This window comes from Denticeps clupeoides, chromosome 14 (genome assembly GCF_900700375.1).
Source record: "Denticeps clupeoides chromosome 14, fDenClu1.1, whole genome shotgun sequence".
In the NCBI taxonomy this organism is placed as follows: domain Eukaryota; kingdom Metazoa; phylum Chordata; class Actinopteri; order Clupeiformes; family Denticipitidae; genus Denticeps; species Denticeps clupeoides.
Genome location: NC_041720.1, coordinates 12,724,579 through 12,746,590, shown reverse-complemented (window position 1 = coordinate 12,746,590; position 22,012 = coordinate 12,724,579). Strand labels below are relative to the sequence as shown.

At 42.2% G+C, this 22,012-nt stretch overlaps 2 protein-coding genes across 2 annotated transcripts in view; both read right to left on the bottom strand.

Annotated features, from left to right (window-relative positions):
- Window positions 1–33: 33 nt before the first annotated feature.
- pdia6 (protein disulfide isomerase family A, member 6) lies at window positions 34–4,833 on the bottom strand. Its single transcript, XM_029002980.1, has 13 exons — window positions 4,688–4,833; window positions 4,137–4,284; window positions 3,636–3,693; window positions 3,321–3,447; window positions 3,101–3,207; window positions 2,771–2,913; window positions 2,407–2,521; window positions 2,003–2,143; window positions 1,808–1,892; window positions 1,538–1,610; window positions 783–941; window positions 459–555; window positions 34–381 (listed from the first exon to the last, which is right to left on the bottom strand). Exons 1-13 carry the CDS (start codon window positions 4,701–4,703, stop codon window positions 313–315), a joined length of 1,338 nt encoding a protein of 445 aa, XP_028858813.1. The 5' UTR covers window positions 4,704–4,833; the 3' UTR covers window positions 34–312.
- A 5,822-nt stretch (window positions 4,834–10,655) lies between these two features.
- The window catches only part of LOC114802973 (otoferlin-like), a 68,103-nt gene continuing 56,746 nt past the window's right edge, over window positions 10,656–22,012 (bottom strand). The window contains 13 exon segments of the mRNA XM_029002149.1: window positions 10,656–12,310; window positions 14,959–15,059; window positions 15,185–15,363; window positions 15,467–15,708; window positions 17,516–17,614; window positions 18,402–18,490; window positions 19,065–19,207; window positions 19,314–19,474; window positions 19,684–19,854; window positions 19,937–20,064; window positions 20,152–20,289; window positions 20,449–20,586; window positions 21,162–21,310. Of these exon segments, the coding sequence (XP_028857982.1) occupies window positions 12,130–12,310; window positions 14,959–15,059; window positions 15,185–15,363; window positions 15,467–15,708; window positions 17,516–17,614; window positions 18,402–18,490; window positions 19,065–19,207; window positions 19,314–19,474; window positions 19,684–19,854; window positions 19,937–20,064; window positions 20,152–20,289; window positions 20,449–20,586; window positions 21,162–21,310 (1,919 nt within the window). The 3' untranslated portion in view covers window positions 10,656–12,129.

The following is a 22,012-nucleotide window of genomic DNA, read 5'->3' as shown; positions in this document are numbered from 1 at the left end:
TAAACCCACCCAACCCCCCCGCAAAAAAAAAAAAAAAGTGTCAATAGTAAAAACTTAAATAGAACCGGTCTGTGAGGTGGAGTTTGCCCCATCTGTAAGGCTGAAGGCCTGATGGCTCCATCAGAGAGGGGACAGTGTAAGAAAGCGTTCGGAGTCTTTGCTTCTCTGTTGGAGTCTTCAGTAACAGAGCATCTCTGTTCCACCCCCCTTCATCCACAGGAGAAGAGGGACTGGGCCCTGGTTCTGGAGGTCAGCAGGCTGGAGCAGACAGACCGAGCTGTTCTATGCCAGGCCCTCCCCTTCCCGTTGGCCTTATAACTCATCCTTCCCCAGGTCATCCAGATCCACATCACTCAGGTCAATATAGTCCTCCATGGGCAACTAAACACACACAGGGGTAGATGTTAAGTGAACAACCCACTAAAAACACACACTAATGAGTATACAATTTGACATACCTCTCCATCTTTGCCATCCCAAGGTTCAACAGAATGGACCTTGGGCAACGCTCCGCCACCAATGGTGGCTGTAGAGCCACGTCCCATAGACAGCTCCCTGTCACAAAACGCATTTAAGGCCACGACAACATGTTTTCCCCCCACACACATGCTGTTGCTGGAATTGACAAAATCTAGTTGCAAAAAACAAATCTAAAAACTGTTCCCCGTTCACTCGAGAAGTCTGTAAATAAATAGTCACACTTGCATTTCAAAAAAGTGAATTTCACCTGACTAGTTTTTCCACCATATTGATTGATCAAATCTACAAGCTGGGCCACTTACCTGAGAAACTCGTGAATGCCGGACTCACTGAAGGATCCTTTAAGAAGCGCAAACTTCATCTTGCGAGCATTAATGGCCGCCATGGCAGGGTAGCCAAAACCCCCAATGCCAAGAGAGGATTCCAAATCCATCTGATCGCCAGCCTGGGTCCACAGCCAACTACAGACGAATGAACCAGAGACAAAGCAGGGAGAGAAAAAGACAGCGGTCAGCCACTCATTACACAAATTAACCGTGGCCTAGCGTGTAAGGAAGCGGACCCGTAGTTGGAAGGTCGCCGGTTCTAATCCTGAAGGTGCCACTGAGCAAGGTACCGTCCCCACACACACGTCCCCTGTCATGACTGCCCACTGCTCACCAAGGGTGATGGTTAAATACAGAGGACACATTTCGCTGTGTCACCGTGTGCTGAAGGACAACTTCATGTTTTTCCACAAGTTACTAGTAGAGTTATGTGGTATGGGTTAACCGATCACGAGGGACTAAATGGTTCTTGGCTCCCTCTAGTGGTATGTAACAAAATCACAAATTATTTTTTTTTCTCTACATGAACATTAGAAAGTTACAGCATTTATCAGACGCCCTTATCCAGAGCGACTTACAATCAGTAGTTACAGGGACAGTCCCCCCCCCCGGAGACACTCAGGGTTAAATGTTTTGCTCAGGGACACAATGGTAGTAAGTGGGGTTTGAACCTGGGTCTTCTGGGTCACAGGCGAGTGTGTTACCCACTAGGCTACAAAAAGTTCACTCACCCCCACATCTTCTTCTTGTATTTCTCGGCCATCTTCATCATTACCTCCAGGTAACCATTTCTACCTGCAGCACCTACAGAACGTCAGTAAGATGAAATTCAGCTAAAAGCTTGGGGTATTTTGGGGAGATACCAAAATAAATAGTTACACTTGCATTTCACAAAAGTGAATTTTACCTGACCAGTTTTTCCACCATATTGATTTGTCCTAGATCGTGGATAAGCTTTTACGGTCATGCCCTGCATATGGGTCAAGGCCTGTAGTGCTTACCTGTGTCCAAAATATGAGGCAGGACAGCAATAACGCAGAGCTGTTGATCGTCACAGATTTTCTTGAAAACATCTTCTCCAAGGATCTTAAAAACAAACACCACTCATATAAGTTGTAATAATGATAAATATTCCCCTGATGGACAGGATAATGTGGAAAAAAACATATATATGTTGAGGTATGTTGTAAACATACCTCATGCAGCTCAGGAGCCGGAGCGTTGTCAGAGAACAGATCCAGAGCTCTGGCCACAATGTCCGAGCGAGTGCGGCCTCCCTGGTAATCTTCAGGCTCCTCACCCTTACGAAAGATCTTAATGGTAGGGAAACCACGGATCTGCCAAAACATAGCAAACAGTATATAAAATATGGTACATATGGTCTATAAAAAAAATCATATAATATGAAAAGTAAATTGCATTTTTAAGAATGTCAAAATATCAATACAAGAAAAGGTCACTAAAAGACATCTTCTAATTAGCACACTGACTGGAATATTCAGATTCAGGCAGCTCCAGCAAGTAGAGCTTCCTTATAGGACACTGAATGCCGACATGCCTTTTGTGCTGACTGAGTTAATAGATAAATATGACTACTTACCCCATATCGGGATGCCAGGCCTTGGTGCACTGTGGCATCCACTGCACCCAAATGGACTTTGTTGTTGGTCTGGTCTTTCACCTCAGATGCAGCAGCTGCCCATTCAGGCTCCAGACTGTGGAAGGGACAGCACATGATCTCAGGTGAAAAAAAATTTATCAGACGCCCTTATCCAGAGCGCCTTACAATCAGTAGTTACAGGGACAGTCCCCCTGGAGACACTCTGGGTTTAGTGTCTTGCTCAGGGACACAATGGTAGTAATGGTAGTGGGGTTTGTCTGGTTACCCGCGTGGCACCTACTAGTTGACATAATTAATCTCAACTTTCTGTGACACACAAAAAAAAAAATATTTATAATCTCACTTTTTGCAGTGTCCACACCAGGGGGCGAAAAACTCCACCAGCCACACATCATCACTGTCCAACACGGTCTTATCAAAGTTGTCATCTGTCAGCTCGACAACGTCCTTCTTACTGCCACCGCTGCTTCCGCTTCCACTTCCACTCTTAAAATCAGAACGCAAAAAAATGAATCGTGCAGTAATATCGGCAGGGCATGGCATGTTCAAAATGTTTCCTTGAGCCATCTAATTATAATAGATTTATTTAAAAAAAAAAAATCCATCTCAGATCCCGTACATTCACCCGACTACAAGGCTGCTGTAAATGAACACAGCTCTGACGATTAAGTACCTGTCTGCTGTAGTCGGAGCCACCGGCCTTTCCGCTCAACCTGTCTTTGACCAGCGAGCGCAGGGCACTGAGAGCAGCTTCTACTATAGCCTGGCTGCTGCGACCTCCTGGAGAAAGAAATGTAATGTAAAAACAGTAATGTCATGTGTCTCGGTCTAGTATCGAATGTTTGAATGCTGGTATGGGATTCCTGTATGCGGACATCATGTGACTCTCTCACCTTGGTAATCATCAGGTTTATTCTTATTGGCTCCAAAGATTTTAATGGTGGGGAAACCCCGTACGCCGTACTGTCCGCCCAGAGACTTGTGCTGGTCTGCGTCTACTGCCCCAACTTTCACAACACCCTAAACGAGAGGAGGGGGTCATAGGTGGTCATAGCAATGGCCGGTGATTGGAAAAAATTGGTAATGGTCCAATTACCAAAAAATTGTTTTTGGTTTGGTGGGACAAGGTGAAAAAACACAGGTGAAAATACATTACTAATCTTGAACAAACACAAAAGGTGCTCGTGAGTGGCAGGAAGGGGTTTTACCTTCAGGGCTGTGGCTGCTTTCTTCCACTCAGGTGTCAGACTCTGGCAGTGGCCACACCTGCACGGGTGGGAACCACATGCGTGAGCGTCGCAGAGAAACGAAAAGTACGTGTGATCTATGGTTAATCTGCACTCTCACATATGGTGTATGGCCGACAGGCAGATAGGGAGGCAGAGAGACGGGGGGGGGGGGGGGGGGGGGGGGTCGGTCAAGTGGTCGGTCAGACAGACAAACAGGCAGGAAGGCAGACAGACAAGCGGTCAAGACAGACAGGCAGGAAGGCAGACAGACAAGCAGTCGGTCAGACAGGCAGGAAGGCAGACAGACAAGCGGTCAAGACTGGGAAGGAGACAGGCAGGCAGTCAGACAGACAGGGAGGGAGGCAGACAGACAAGCAGTCAAGACAGACAGGCAGGAAGGCAGACAGACAAGCAGTCAAGACTGGGAAGGAGACAGGCAGTCAGACAGACAGGGAGGGAGGCAGACGGGCAATCACTCACCACGGGGCATAGAACTCCACCAGCCACAGGCTGTCGCTCTGCATCACCTCACGGTTAAAGTTGGAAGGTGTGAGCTGCACCACATCATCGCCGGCGGAGTAGAGACCGTGGACCGTAAGCTCAGCAGTCAGAGAACACAGCAACACACCTGAGGGAGGGAGGGAGGGAGGCAAGTGACGAGAGGATGAAAACCCCGGAGGAGAAGATTAAAAGGTTAACACTGCGAATCCTACTCAGAATCGGATCCGGACGCAGGCAGAGATTTTACGTCAATAACTTGCGCTTCTTAAACACTGACTGACGGGTGCTGTCCAGCAGCAGAAACACGCCACGGGAGCCTGGCTAGCTAGCTAGGTGGCTACTGAAGTACAACTGAAAGGAGAACGTTCCCTTCATCACCTTAATATCCGTGTCTCGTCAAAAGTAAAACAAAATATAAAGATAAAACAAAATAAGGACAAATCTGGAGGTTCTACGGTGACACGGCCAATATATTGTACGAAACGACAACATATGAAAAAAAATCCTAGCGAATTAGCTAGTTGACTTACCTAATACAGGCTTCATGGTAATAAGTTAATGAAACCCGCCGAGTTACCAACCGGCCGTCGGCTGCTGCTGTAACAGGTCGAGTGCCGCTGCAGGGTTTTCCAGGAGGGGGGAAAAAAAGAAAGTCAGTGGAGTCTCAGCGTGGCCCGCGCTGATTGGCTGTCCGCGCCGGCCCGGCCGCGTTCTGTCCAATCAGAGCTCGACGTGTAAGGTTTTACGAAGCGGCCTGTACGGTGGCGTGGAAGGAACAGAGAAGAGGAAAGGAGGCGCATCCGAGGCCGTCATAGGCAAATAACAACGCAACAAAGGTTTTACTCGTGACAAAGATTTTACTGCAACTTAAATTCATAAACAACATAGGAATTGCAATAGTTAAATTGTTATAATAATCATTCTATCAAATACGTAGTGAATATTATCAGTGTGTTGGGTTTGTGTGTGTGTTTATATCAGAAACAAGAAGCCAGACATGTTATAGTGGGCATAACATTAGCACAAATATTACAATATATAGAGTACAGGCCAAAAGTTTGGACACACCTTCTCATTCAATGTGATTTTTCTTTATTTTCATGACCATTTACATTGGTAGATTCTCACTGAAGGAATCAAAACTATGAATGAACACATGTGGAGTTATGTACTTAACAAAAAGTGGGATCACCAGATGTGATCCCAATCGAGATGGTTTGGGGTGAGCTGGACCCCAGAGTCAAGGCAAAGGTGCCAACAAGTGCTAAACACCTCTGGGAACTCCTTCAAGACTGTTGGAAAACCATTTGAGGTGATGACCTCTTGAAGCTCATCGAGAGATTGCCAAGAGTGTGCAAAGCAGTAATCAGAGCAAAGGGTGGCTATTTTGAAGAAACTAGAATATAAAACATGTTTTTGGTGATTTCACCTTTTATTGTTAAGTACATAATTCCACATGTGTTCATTCATGCCTTCATTGATGCCTTCAGTGAGAATCTACCAATGAAAATGGTCATAAAAATAAAGAAAACACATTGAATCAGAAGGTGTGTCCAAACCTTTGGCCAGTATTGTATATAATTACTTGCAAGTGTCCAATCACAGTCAGCATTTGTCAAAATGTTTTCATTTTAATTTCATTCCATTCTATTACATTTCAGGCACTTTGTATAGCTGCATTGTAGAGCCACAGTGTCAGAAGAATGAGTGGCCTGAAATTATTTGACAGGTTTTTGGCAAGCTTTGGTGAGGTTTAGTGAGGTCATCTCATTAACCCTGAACATTGAAGATCTTTTGGGTCAATGCTGATGGCATGGAGAAAATCATCAGGCCCAGAAAAAGTAGGCCCAGCACCACCATCAGCAGGGACAGACAGGCCATCTTGTACTGCCGCCAAGCCATGATGCACGTCACTCGTATGGGACTTAGGAACCACGAGAGGCTGGAGTTTGGGCGACTGGAGGAAAAGATGAGAGGATTCCTGTTCATTTTTTGCCACTGTAGCTTCCAGAAACAGTACGGTGCAAATATTCCTCAAGGTTTTTCCATCTTCCCAACAGTAACTAATTGTTAATGAAGGGACTAAAAGTAGCTAAAAGTGTAAACCACAAATTGAAAGTACCATTCATTTCAATTGATTTAATAAAAAAACACTTGTCCTTCAGACAATTCTCTATTCTATCTCTTCTGTCTGTTGTCTGGCATTGCTGATAAATACAACTGTGTCGTCGGCATAGCAATGAAAATTAATACCATGTTTATGAATAACATGACCTAAAGGTAGGCTTTTAATGATAACAAATTTTGCTGGACAATAAATTGTCCCAGGAATTATTGCGATCAATAATAATGTTGTTGTAAGGCAATTTTTCAAATGATGTAATCATAATGGCATAATAATGCAAGTACACCCTCTCAACAATGAATATACTTTAATTTCTAAAGAACTTAACACCAGGACTGGAAGAAATTTTTAATATCCAAAATTAAACAAAACAACCAAAAACAATAAATCACCATTAATGACCACAAACCAATACACCTTTGTCTTCTTCCGCTTATCCTTGTCCGGGTCGTGGGGGCAGCATCCCAAGTAGGGAATCCCAGACAGCCCTCTCCCCAGCCACCTCCACCAGCTCCTCTGGCAGGACCCCAAGACATTCCCAGACCTGATTGGAGATATAATTTCTCCAGCGTGTCCAGGGTCGACCCGGGGGCCTCTTGCCAGCAGGACCCAAAACACATCCCCAGGGAGGCGTCCAGGAGGCATCCTGACCAGATGCCCAAACCACCTCAACTGGCTCCTTTCGATGTGAAGGAGCAGTGGTTCTACTCTGAGTCCCTCCCGAATGTCAGAGCTCCTCACCCTATCTCTAAGGCTGCGCCCGAACACCCTATGGAGGAAACTCATTTCGGCCGCTTGTATCTGCAATCTTGTTCTTTCGATCAATACCCAAAGGTCATGACCATAGGTGAGGATTAGGATGTAGATTGACCAGTAAATGTAGAGCTTGCTTTCTGGCTCAGCTCCCTCTTCACAGACGCTGCAGACGCTGCCCCAATCTGCCTGTCCATCTCCTGCTTCCTTCTTCCCTCTCTCGTGAACTAGAGATACTTAAACTCCTCCACTTGAGGCAGGACTTCTCTCCCAACCCGGAGTTGGCAAGCCACCCTTTTCCGGTCAAGAACCATGGTCTCAGATTTGGAGGTGCTGATCCTCATCCCAGCCGATTCACACTGGGCTGCAAACCTACCCAGCAAGAGCTGAAGGTCAAAGCCTGATGAACCACATCATCCGCAAAAAGCAGAGACGAGATTCTCCTGCCACCAAACTAGAAATTCTGTCCATATAGGTTATGAACAGAACCGGTGACAAAGGGCAGCCCTTGAGGATCTCCTCAAATTATTCCTTCCACTGCCCGACTATAGCACCAGTCGACTTCAGCAGCTCCCCATCCCTACTGTGAACAGTGTGAGCAAGTTGCTGCCTTTCTCTCCTGAGGCATCGGATGGTTTGCCAGAACCTCATTGGAGCCGATCGGTAGTCTTTCTCCATGGCCTCACCGAACTCCTCTCACGCCCGAGATTTTGCCTCGGCGACTGCCACTGCTGCACCCAACTGGGCCATCAGTCTACTGCTTCTGGAGACTCACAGACCAGCCATGCCCTGTAGGCCTCCTTCTTCAGCCTGACTGCTCCCGTAACCGCTGGTATCCTCCATTGGGTACGGGGGTTACCGCCACTACTGCCACCAGCCACCTTGCTACAACAGCTAGCAACAGCCGCAATTGAAGAGCGGAACAAGGTCAATTTGGACTCAATGTGCCCCACTGCTCTTGGGACGTGGTCAAAGATCTGCCAGAGGTGGGAATTGAAGACCATTTTGACAGGTTCTTTTGCCAGGCATTCCAAGCAGACCTATATGTTTGGGTTTGCCAGGTCTACATGGCATCTTCCCCTGCCATCTGATCCAACTCACCACCAGGTGGTGATCAATTGACAGCTCCTTTTCTCTCTTCACCTGAATGTCCAAAAGGTATGGCCACAGGTCAGATGATACAACTTCAAAATCAATCATTGACCTGCAACCTAGGCTGCCCTGGTACCAAGTGTACTGATGGGCATCCTTATGTTTGAACATGGTGTTTGTTGTGGTCAAACTGTGGCTTGCACAGAAGTCCAATATCGAAACACCACTCAAGTTCAGATCTAGCAGGCCGTTCCTCCCAATCACGCCTCTCCAGATCATGCTGTCATTGCCCACGTGAGCGTTCCCCAAGCAGGACAATGGAATCCCCAATCGGAGCACTATCTAGCACTCGTCCCTGGAACTCCAAAAAGGGTGGGTACTCTAAGCTGCTATTTGGCACGATAAGCACAAACAACAGTCAGGACCCATTCCCAGACCCGAAGGCGGAGGGAAGCTACCCTCTCGTTCCCCGGGGTAAACCCCAACAAACAGACAAAGAGTCTTGGGGCTAACAAAAAGCCAACCCCAGACCTCCACCCTCACCCGGAGCAACTACAGCAAAGGAGAGTGGCCAACCTCTCTCCAGGACTTTGGTTCCAGAGCCAATGCTATGTGTCGAGGTGAGTCCCAACTCACTTGGCGCGAAAGCCCGGCCACCAGGCGCTCGCTCACTGGCCCCAACCCTGGCTCTGGGCAGGGTACTCACTTTTTGTTTTTCTTTCCATGAAAGATCTTCTGAACCAATTTGTCATGGGAGACGTTACCAGGGGTACCAAGTGCCCCAGACAACAGAACTCCTAGGATCATTAGGGCTCTCAAACAACCACAATAAGGTGATGGTTCAAGGGAGAGCAAACTGATACCGATCTGTCAAAAATGGGTCTGATGAATGCTACCTTGAAGAAACTTGGTACGTGTTAGGAGCCAGGCGATTCATTATTAATAATTTAAAGAATGGGATTTATAACTTAGGTACTTCTTTAAGCAAGCCTCCTAGAAGCGGATCTAACATACAAATAATTTGATTTGATGATGAGATTAATTTATTTAATTCAGGATTATTTTTGTTCTTGTCTATTAGAGAGGACTATTTAACTTTTGAGGGGAGCCACATTATCATTATATTACGAAGTGTTAATTCTAAGCATTTAGTCGCTTGTTCAAGTTCAGCAGGAGAGTTGACCAGTGGCCATAAGTCTGGTAGGATATTAATAAACCTCTGCATTGGTGGTGTCTGCACATGCTCTCAAATTGCTGGTGGTGGGGGCTGGATCCCTCCACTATGCATTCATGGAACATGTGCTAGGAATTTCTGTGCGGTAAACATTAATAATTTTGAAGCATGAGAAATGCCACATGTCTCATGTGAGACTTGAGAGCCCTGCACCTATGTGATACGGTGGCAGTTCAGTGGCGGTTTTTAATACGGGTTGTAGCCCAGGGTGTCATCATAGGCATCAGCATTTTTGTAAGCGTGTGGTTTTCTAGTGGCAATTTGCAAGGTGTGCCTTCAGCTTGCCACGGAGCGAGGAGAGGACGTGCCGGCCACTGAGCGGCTGGAGGGGCCTGTGATAACCAGCCACGGGTAGGCCTCTCACAGGGCTCCAGACAGGCTTGACCACCCCTGCATGCATTGATTTACTGATTTATACGCATGTGAGATGCCTGCGCATAAACAAGCCAAGTCTGTCTGCACGTCCGAGATCTGTACTTTGTCATGCTAATGAAATAACTAATTTTGGACATATTGATCATACAGAGGGTAAAATAATGGTACAAATACGATAATTATTGTACATCTGGCAACACATAACATAGGTTATGTTTGTATAAAGTCTCAAAAGAATGAAATCTATGTCCAGGTTTTTGTGTGATACAGAGGTTACCATTATAAATTACTGCGATGCCTTCTCTTTCAGTTAAGCAAGGTTGGTGTATATAGCTGTATCAAGGAGGATTTAAATCGTTTAATGCTACAAATTCATTCCGTTTTATCCAAGTTTCGGTCAGGCACAGTACATAAACTCCCTGATCTGTAATAATTTCATTAACAATAATCCTATTCTTATATCGGAGGTGCTGGGGTACATTCAGTAGGAATGATAGTAATGGCCAACAAGCTGCTGACTTGTCACTACCCCGAAACTGGGGTAAGGGGCCAGAGCGGATTCATAGGACATAGTTTTAGAAAATTTAGTTATCTTTAGTTATTTCTTACTGGTGTAGTCAGACATTGTTAGCGCCGAAGTGAATCACTATGCTAGAACGTTATTAGCTTTCTAGCTATGCGGTGATAGCAATACGTATTGTCATTGGTTCATGAAAATAATAAATTCTATAATAAACTGTTTATGTAAATCTATGTTTGATCGATGTTTAACAAAGGAGTATTTGTTACAGCAACTAAATAGTTTGCAGTTGAGTTGAACAGTGGTTCTGTTTTCACTGCTCGAATTTAGCATAAGTTCACACAAACACAAGTAATTAAAGGTCATTTTATTTATCTTAACTTCATCCAGACAAAGTGTAATAAATACATATTGCACACTGGGAATTCAAGGTATGTAAACACACTACAACATCTGTAAAAACAAGCAAACAATTCAGTGCAAAAACTTTTTTCTTGCTTGTTTCTCTAAAGGTCAATCTAATAACTGAGATGCAGATATAATTGCATGACAGAACATCGAGCATGAATCAAAGAGGCGAAACACTGCAAACCAAAAAGTGCAACTCTTCTGTAAGGGAGAAAGCAAGTGTTTTTTTTAAATAATTTTTTTAGGATTGGCTAATTCCTAATCTGTACCTCTGAAATGATGTGACCTAACGAAAACACTATACATAGTCCCATCAAAACAACAACAAAATACAATTTTCATATTTTTAAGAAATGCATGTAGTTCTTAAAAAAAAAAAAAGAAATCTGTCAGGTGGATTTGTGGGATTAAATTTCCAAGGCAACACTGTAACACCGAAGGACCACATTCCTATTTGTAACAACTGCTGGAAAAATGAGCATTCAAACACAAAACTGCATGCTTACGTATGGTAATTCTCAGTGAAATAATTCAGTGAAGTGTTCATTGTTGTGAAGAAATAAAACAAAAACATTCTATGCTATAATTCATATGAATGACATTTTTAGGAATTACACCTATTAATTTATTTCTGGGAAAGAGCCAATGTTTTGGTATAGTATGGTTGAATCTTAAATGTGATGTTTATTATCATTTTATCAAACATTTTTTATGCAAAAATTGTGCAATGTAAGGTCTTGTCATGCCACAATGCGATGAAAAGCGAGAGCCGCAAAAGGTGGACATTTAGAAAAGGTGGATTTTAATGAATGGGGAAAAAAACACGGTGTGGGGATGGGTCTGAAAGAAACTAACTAAAGTAAATTGAGAACCAGGTACCATGAGAAAATCAACATGAACACTGCAGGACAAGAGGTGCGGGAGAAACCAACTGATGAAGTGGCAAACGAGCAGTAGCTGGGGGTGATTAGACCTTGTGTGCATGTGAAAAGGAGCGCCTGACTAGCTCAGGACTGCTTAGGAAGCACATAATTAACATACATATATATTAATCAAGACCTTACATGACACAAATAAGATCACTGTTACTCTTTTCTCCAGTAATAAAAATATTAAAATATATTCCATTTAGAATGAGACCGGACATGTTGAAAATGGATAAATAGAACCCGTTTCATACTGAAAGGGTAAAATAAAGAGCACTTTTTGTCCTTTTGATGAACTTGACCGATTGCACCAATGAGTTAGAAAGGTAAGTGGGTTATTCTGTGCCATATTAAATGAGGTTAGAAATATCTTCTTTCATGTGTCACCTGTGTTACTGTCAGGCCGGGTAAGAGAAGGTAAGAGTCAGATGGTAAGAGTCTTTGATACGCAGCAGCTTTGTGTTGCAGCGGAGCAGGAGAGTTGTCTAAAAGACCAGCCCCACCCAAAGACCATCTTGCAGCCAGACATCTCTGCTCACTCAGGCTCCGAGCATCTTCTTTACGAGGTAGCCGGGCATGCTGTACAGAAACAGGCCAAGCATAACCAGCAGCAGCAGAACCAGGATAATCTTAATGATCAGCCACTTGTAGCGGTTACAAATCAGGTAGCGTATGGCCTTCAGCGGGCTCAGGAACCAGAGGAACGTGGTGTCTGGGCGGCTGTTAGGGTGAGGGGTGGGTTAGGAAAAAGATAAAGAGAGAATATGTGAGGTGTTAGAGGTTAGCAAGTTTGGGTATAAAACATTAGTGCACTGGTTAGTAAAAATTATGTATGGATTATGTAATTATGTGATTGGATGTAATTCTTGTTCTCTCCTTACACCTCTACCATTCATTAAAAAATGAACATCACTCAAATAAAATAATATTAATATATAATGCATAAAATGAAAACAAGAAAAATGGCATATCATATAAATTGTCATATTATATACAATTAATATGATGATGTCAAGACAAAATAATTGTAGCCATTGTTAAAATATGAAATATTATTAAATATGATTAAATATTATTAAATATCATTGTTAAAATATAAAATATTATTAAATATGAACATTATGAAGTGATAGACAAAGATAGAACAGAGGGAAAAAAGATGGCCAAGGGAGTCTAAGACATGTGAAAATGACCACATTTGTTCTGATTCTAAAACCTAGGATTGCTTTTTTCTCAGATACATTGACATTTTTTCTGCTCCAATTTGAATGGATTTATGAATGGAAAAAAGCGGACCAAAGACAACAATATGTGTATAAGAAAGAAATGTTTTGGGTAGAGTTGTTATAGGCCAACCAACCACCACGATGAAGTATTACACATTTGCACATAATTTTTGCTAATAATAGGCTTGTCTTATTAGATAGCTAATATTTTTCCACATTTGAAGTCAGGTAAGTCAAAGGGCAGGTAAGTTTAACCCCTTTGTGCACTGCGCCCCCTGTTGATAAGTGCCACAATAGTCAATTGTTCTAATCATGATGTATACAAAAAATAATACAAATGTATTTCACAAAACACGAATGGCAAACTTTACAAAAATATGCTCGCTACCTGCAGCAAAAAATTCAAACAGATACTTGAAACAACTGCAGAGAAATGCCAATGATTCTCGTCGCTGGAAATATGCACTTTTGTACACTTCTTACTGCTCCGTAATTGTCAGTACGTTTTTCGCCATTAAAAAATTCAAAAAGGGTCTAAACAACAATTTGAATCCATTGAAAGGCTGAGAATATAAAGATAAAGTACTTTAAAAAACTGCTCATGTACAATATTAGCTTGTACTGATGTTCTCAGCCATTTAAAAAACTTTTCATATTTCATACTAAGCACAATTTTTTTTTTCCAAACTCAGGCCAGTTTCTTGTAGCCACTGTCAACTGTAATATTATATGGTAATTTTTCAGCGTCAGCGATGAATTTATTCAGAAGTAAGCAGATTTTCATGTGCTCAGTCTGACTGCTCCAAAATGCGTTCATCAAACTGAGTGACAGCTCTCTCAGCCAATAGTACACATTCTAAAGTTTAAAATTACATTTAGCACGTGAATGAAAAGTCAGGAGAGTACAGGGACGTCCCTCAAATGCATCACAGCAGGGGGTGTAATGCTCAAAAATGTTTAAAATTTTTTTGCTTTGTGCGTCTGAGACATGCAGGGTTGAGAGCTCTCTCCTCCAATCCTGCAATTGGATCAGGTCAGTAAAAACAGGTGACCCATCCCCTCATTTCCATTTCTTTGGCAGAAGTTCTGGCTCTGACAGGGACAGCGATGCAACCTGTTAGCTGCTGGCCATTTAAATGCTAGCCTCATGTTTTCACGTTGACTTTGCATCTTTCTCAGCTGAAATAAATGCAGTAATAAAATAAGTACATTGATCTGGATGTAAAATCTGTATTATTTTGTAAGTTCAATTTAATTGCATTTAATTTGAAGTAGTTAAAGTAGGAAATACTGAAATCAGTGATAAATGGCCCAGTGCACAAAGGCGTTAAGGTCTGTGGATGGAAAAGTCAGTGATGTGGATTTGCGGGAGTGTATTTTCAAGAAATGTTTCTGTTAACTGTTTGGATGATGCACAACCAGCTTTGGATGATGCACAACCAGCCAGTTAACCAAACCATGATAAGCAGAAATGCCAAACAACATGATGAACATTTATAAAATGAACAATTACGGTCATTTCCTGAGGAACCAGAGCAGATAGTGAAAGAACTGCTACCCGTTGTCTTCCCCCCCTTTCTCCTCAAGCACCCAACATCTTTTTGACAAGGTATCCAGGGATGGAGTAGAGAAAAAGGCCCAGGAGCAGTAGAAGGAGCAGTGCTGCCAGACTCTTCAGAATCAGCCACCGGTAGTTGTGCCAGATGAAGTATCGGATGGACTTCAGAGGGTTAAGAAACCACACAAGGCTGGTGTCTGGACGGCTTTACAGAGCCAGTGGGGTTGAGAATGGGAAGGAGTCGAGGTGGAAAAAGAGACATGGGAAAAACAAAAAAGAGAAGGGGTGACGTGCAAGGTGGGAAAATGGAAAAAGAAAAGAGCGAGCGTGAGCATTGTTAAGAAGAGGAGGAAGATAAGAATACAGGAGTCATGGGCAGTCTGAGAACAGCATCAGCATCGGTTAGAGGAATTGGGTTTTCAGGGTCTTAGTGACAAATATATTACAGTGGGAAACCAAAACAATGGTTTTGGGGGATGAAATGTACAGATTTTCAACCTATATTGCTTACTAGCTGTAGGTTTCTAACGTTTTAAAGCTATTTTAAGAGAGTAAAGAACAGAGATTAGAGGTCCATGACTTACTTTGGCTTCTCCAGTGGATCTGGCTCACTTCTGCCAAGCCCAACTGGATTCTTCTCAGCCTCCTCTGCAGTAATGAGATGAAGCTCGGCTTCCACCTTTCCCTGTAAGCATTCGCAATACAAGATCTTCTTAGGCACACCAGAACATTTCTCATTTAAATAATGAGCATCCCGAGTTTGATAGCAAAACTTTTCATTCCTGGCTTTGACAGGAAACACGGTCTCACCCTTAGCTCCATCTCGTCGTTTTCATCACAGGCCACAAAAGGCCACCAGCCCTTCACCCTCTTCTGCTTGAAAATGGAGATGGTGGGCAGCTCCTGCTCATTCTGCACCATATCTATGGAGCACTGCTTGGCCGTCTTTGCCCCACGCGGAAAACGGTTCAGATCCAACTCAATCGCGCCTACAGAACCACAGTGATCCACAGCATGAGAACAACTGCTATTCAGGCGCCATACTTATTCCATACTAATATGGATGCATAGTCAGGCACCCCCTGACTTTACCAAGGAAGTCATCAGCAGAGAAATGGTCTGCATCCCACACTTGCAAGGTCAGGCGTGCCGGGATCTTGTACTCGGTCTCATCCCAGGAAAACATTGATTCCTTTTTGGAGATGACGATCTTCTCTTCAGCCAGCAGATAGTCGAAGGGGAAAAGAAATCGCCAGTTGAAGTTGCCCTCGCCGGTCAAAGAGTGGTAGTGCACGTCTGTGTCCTGCTTGTCCTCCTGCTGGCCCTTCAGCCAACTGCTCAAGGCAGCCATACCAGAGAGAACCATTCTTTAGTTCACTTGGAAATAACCTCTGTTAAAGTTTCTGCTTTACCTAAATAGCCCCAAATGTACAAGCAAGTGCTGGTTTAGTCTTCATATGAACACAATCTAGAAATAAATGCTATTCAGTGCACTTTAAGAGATTATTCATTTTTGCTGAAACATATTCCATAAGCCATTTGAGATTAAAAGACTGAGTTTGCTTGTAATTTAGGACTACTATGGTAGAATGGGACAACAATACTACAGGGAAACATGATGAGCCCCACTACACATGCAATCCTTCATCATTTGACATCAGGGTCCTTATTTGATGGTTGTAAACCATCAACAGACTTATTAGTGGGTGTGATCCTTTATTAAAAGATCTGTGCAACTCTTTAATTAATCTGCTACTGCTCATTTAATTGTCCATCTGTTTCTTTCATTAGACGCTTCTCTCCACTCCCAAAAGCAACGCTGCTTCACATATCTCACATGTAAATGCTAAAAATAAGATTGCCAAATAACATATTTTAACATATGGTGATTTCTTGAAGGGATGCACAGGGTGGAAACCTGACCAAGGTCCATGTGAACTCAAGGTGTAAAATTTCACAAGCAAAGAAATTTTTATTTACTGTAAATTAAAATAAGTGCATGAAAGTACAGACTCTGCTACTAAATCTGATTATGTTCTGGCTGAAAATACGTTCTGCTGTTCACTGTTACATATATTCAAGAAAAAAACATGGCTTGAATGGCAAACTCATGACAGGGGAGCAGGTGCAGAACCCAAAAGTGTGTTGTAAGCAAGAGACACCTTCCATCATCAGCAGTATGTTAAAAACATGCGCTCAAAATGTGGATTATATTTTTAAATGCTTTCCATGCAAACATTCTCCATGCATAATGGCTGAGACATTGTAAATTCTTAGACAATTTGAACCCTTTAAACCACGTTGCCAAGACCATATCAAGTAATCAAATAACTGGTAGAAAACAAGAGCTTTCAGACATGCTCTGTTTCATGGCTGTGCATTGTGATATGAAAGCGACTGTTTGCTTTTCTTGTTGTGAAACACTACATCACAGCACACAAAATGTGTCCTCTGCAGTTAACCATCAGCCTTAGCGAGCTGTGGGCAGCCATGAAAGGAGCCCTGGGAGCAGCGTGTGGGGACGGTGCTTTGATCAACGGTCCACTTCCTTACCTGCTAGGCCACCACTGCCCAGATGATTTGGTCAAGATTTTACCCAAGTATTAGCTATATGTGTTGGAAATCAAATTACCATAAATGTATGTGTGCGTGTGTTTAAAAACTATTTTGAAACACCATTTTGTCTTTACAAGAGGCACTTTGTGTATTTTTAAGGTATACAAGCTGATTAATTGTTAAGGTCTGGCTTGTTTCTCAGTATGCAGGACTGCATCATATGTGTGGATAGGTTGGCTGGAAGGCATTGCATGCTGCATGGTCATGTGACAGCCGGGAATGAATTTTAGGCCATGCGAATGGGTCATGTTTACCCTCTGACATAGATGTCAGACATCTTCTCTCCTGTCATGAAAGCATCGTCTTCTAGAACTACATCATCAGTGTTCCAAATTATAACACGAAGCTCGAAACTAGACAACAGCACAGCAATGACGCAGGGGTGGGGAAGAAAAGACGAATACAGGAAAGAACAAGAACACAAAAACAGCAGACAGAAAGGAAGAGAAAAAAACACAAACAAACAAAACACCTAATTAACACCAAACTCTACCACACACTTTCCACACACCCACCTATACCTACCCCCTGACAAAAATGTCACTGGACTTTTCCCCTGTGAAGTAATCATCGTCCTCCAGTATTACTTCGTCTGTATTCCATATAATCACTCTTAGCTCATATCTGGCAGGAAGGGAGGACACAGTCAGTCTTTGGACCTCTAAGACCAAACTGGGACACTCAGTCGTGTCAGGAGCCAATATTTAAATTCTGAACGGTTGAATAGAAGCAGAATGGCAGTACTTGCTATTTGTGTAGGGACAGAAGACAAGAGGAAATTGGAAAGGTAAAAGCTGTACCTGGGACAAATTATTGAAAATATACTTATGGTCATCAAAAGTCACTAAGCATGGAAAATAGTACATTTTTTGTTGACGTCACTTATTTCTATATGTTTTTTGGATTTTGTTGAATTTAAAATATATAACTAGAATGTTGCCATGACATCAATCTTTGCAAAGTATTTGAATATTTCGTACAGCATTCTAGAACATGGTAAAACCATAAATAGAATAACAAATAAGATTTTTTATATAATTCATATATACTTTGACCATTTGCCCTAACCCCTTAAGTAGAAATGGAATAAACATGTGGAATGAGCATCGAGGCCTGGAGTTCTAAGGGTTTGTAGTTGAATGGCATGGCTTACATCAACAAAACTGGCTATTCGTTTTTTTTTTATTCTGCAATACACACTATAACAGTGTAATGTCCATTGGAGCTACAGCTAAATCACAAAATGTTCATCACACCTGTCACAAAGAGAAATGTAGACATGAGGATACAGAGACTGATGAGAATACAGATTTGCACAGCTTGATGCTGTCTGAATACTGAAGCTGAACTGGAGGTCACGGTATAATTTAAGTTATGATTACAGTCCTGAGCCACATGCTTAACTGTATACCTCTTAGGCTTTCTAGGTGATATGTCAATGGCAGGTCCTGGTGCAGGCATATCCATTGGGAACATGTCAACCCACATCTCAATCCGACCCTATAGGCGCAAAGAAAGTTGCACACAATTAGGGTCAAGTTCGTATTTGTTCTAAAGGTCCCATGACATGAAAATCATTATAAATTATTATTTACCACAAATTCCCATAGCCTGTCTATGGTCCAGCAGTGGCTAGAAATTGAAATAGTTATATAAATCCTCCCTTTAAAAAAAATAGCTCCACCGACCATCATGGCTTTCAAACGTGCAGTTGCTTGGTAATTGGATGTAAAAATGAGCACAAATTCTTTTAGTTCTGTCAGACATGACTCTGAAGAACCATTGGGTTAATATTATTTTTACTAGAAAAAACGTCAACACAACTTCCTGACTGCGCCAAACGTTGTAGTAGGTGAATGACCGCTCAACTTCTATTGGCCGCTCTACTCCTTGTCCGGCCTCTCTGCTCCTCATTATCCTTTAAAGCTACAGACACCAAAATGCGCATTCTACTGAAATCTCAGGTCCAATCTTCAGATACAGTATTAGGGGAACAATGAGACCGATATATAAAAGCAAAAAAAAAAAAAAAAAAACATGCAGCCTATACAAAGTGAAAAACATTATGCAAGACCTGTTCAATGCCAGGTTTTTCTGGGTTGAGTAAGGGTCTTATTTCCACATGCTCACGGACAAGTTTGCAGCCAGCTTTTGGGATGTCCTCCCAGTGGTTCAGCACTGTCAGGGCTAAGTGCTCATCTGTTTGCTTTTTCAGACCTGAAACACACAACCACAATATAGAATATGCTTTTGCTGACATATAAAAACTGAGTAGCTGCAGCTGAGTAGCTGCAACATTCTTGTGATACTTGAAACCACAAACCATTCTCATCCTCGATCACCGTTGGCCCCATGAAGATGCGATTGACCACTTTTACTCTTCCTCCTGGGCCATAGTGGGGCCCGTCCAGCTTCCCTTCTTTGCACAACTTGGCCAGAATCTGGGTAGGCTTTTGAGGGTCTCTCCACACATTGTAACCATGACTAAAAGGGGTGTTAAAAAAAACTTTGACCTACAAACATTTCTACTGTTTTATGAGAATTATGAGAAATTACATCACATTAAGTGCCTTACACAATGACCAATGAATCTGAAGAACTGAACTAATATGAGAAAATAGCATAATTTAGTGTAAAGAAACTGATCTGTACTGTATGTAGGAATAGAGAACATTATACAGAAAAGGTCTCACATGGAATAGGTTGATGCCATGCCGCAGGTGGCTCTGTGTTTGCTGTAGAATCGGTTCTCCAGGTCTATCTTGGTTTCTCCGATCAGGTCATCCGTGCCAACCAAATCCCAGTCATATACGGACACTGTCAGCATAGACTCCATTGGAAATGTTGCCTGAATATCAAACGACCTGAGAGAAGAAAAGCTCTGAAGTCACATTTTTTGTTCTATAACCCTGTGTAATTCCAAGGTGAAGTTACACCTGGTCTTACTTTCCAAACACAGGATTCAGCTGCTTTGAGATATAATTTTCTTTGTCTTTCAACTCAGTCTTTCCTAGTTTTATGACAATATAAGGATCGGCTTTCCCGTTAATATCTGCTGGGTGAAGATCAGTGGCCTGGGAACACAGATTTAATGACTGGTCAATTAATCTGAGATTCACAAAGAATTGGTACCATAAATAACAGATTAGTTGGGGGCTTACCCGGACGACAAAAACCCTGACAAGCACGTTGATGGGGTCATTGTGTGGAATGTTCTGGAACATGCCCATGTTAGGGTCGAACCCTGCATCCCTAGAAATCTCCTCTGACAGAGGCAGCTTGTACATACATATTGACCCCTGTGGAACAGTCAAACAGGACATCAGCAAACTTGCTAATGGTGGCTAATAATGTTATTCTTCTGACTAATGGTCTTAATTATGTTCCCTCTGCTCACTGACATTGTGCTTCACATGGCATGTTACCAAAATGTGTACAAATGAATACATATTCCATACTTTATATCTTCCTACAACTCTGTCGTCATCAGTCAGACTGGTGTCGTCATCATCTCCCGCCTTTCCTCTGTAGAGATTAAATGTGTGCAGCCAGTCTTCAAAATTATCAAACTCGCTCTCCAGCTCCTTATTGTACATCTAAAAAAACAAAGGCAGAATGGACATTGAGCCATTAAAGATCCCATTACAAACGGATGACAGAACAAAAGTGCAAACACATGCCTGGCAATAATCACAAACGACTAAATATGCCGTGTCCATGTGGCCAGGGCCTAACGGTGCCAGGGCGTGACTGACATACAAAAAGAATTATGTGGTGCATGCCGCGTGTTTGCTAATGTTGGACAGGAGAAACGAATTACCCATATAGGTCTTTTTCTTTGTGAACAATTATTTCTGATGCCTTAAAAAAAGAGAAGCCTATTCGGCTGTATGGGTAGGTGTCACATACTTCCTCATTAGGGACAAGTTAAACCCACAGCATCACACCATTCTGCATTCTGACAAACTAGTATGCAAACTTAAAGAACACAACTCATTCACCGTGTCTCATATAGTGCCACCACTAATTTGGAGGAAGCAAAGGTCCTCCTATAGAAATTAGTATGTATACATGGTAAATATGTACTATAGCATGAGCAAAAACCACAAAGTCTTATAATGAAATAATTATATTAAATAATTATATTGAAGTAATTATATTAAACACTGACCAACAGCTCATCCACTTTGGTCTTGCTGGCTCGCTTTTCTGGCCCATCGACAACTTGGCTCTTCTTCTTCTCTTTGGAGCTCTTTCCTTTGTCTTTGCTTTTCTCCTTGGGTTTATTGCCTTTAGCATGAGAGTCATCAAATTTGATCTCTGGGGTTGGATCAAGGGGTGTGAAAGGTGTAGAGGGGGAGAGGTGGAAGGGTGGACGGACACAGCACTCCGTATATCAAACAGCATGAAAGTTTGCCAGCCCTGCTCTCAAATTTAGTATTTAATGAATGTAGGAATTAGTCTAATTATGCAAACCCGCCCCTCCAATTTGTAATTATTTAATAATTAACAAAATTATTATTTAATTAAAGCCAAGTTTAATATAAAGTTATTAAATCAGCAGTAAAATCTGTGAACAGTAAAAAGAAGAAAGATTTTAATTTAAATACACTTTTGGCCACTTTCATGGAATGTAAGCATTTAGCATGATGAGTTAATGTTGTGTTATTATGAAGCTTCAAATGGGATTAATGGTGAAAAGAATGGAAGATGATTTCTAGCAAAAAAAAATTATGTGAGACATTATGCATACAATCTAGCCAGGTGTGTTATCATTTAAGTTTATTAATTGAATTAGATATAGGATTTGGAAATCCTAAAATATAGACCTACTATACCACAGTTCCAACCAGTCATTTCGAATTATTGGATGAATTATGGGAGTGACAATATCATGAGATATTGCCACTCTGACCTTTAGACGTGGTTGCAGTATCACATGACAAACCGCTGCCCGAATGTCGCATCTCGGAAAAAGCTGGAACTATTTAGTCATGGACATGAAACATACCACCAGCTATA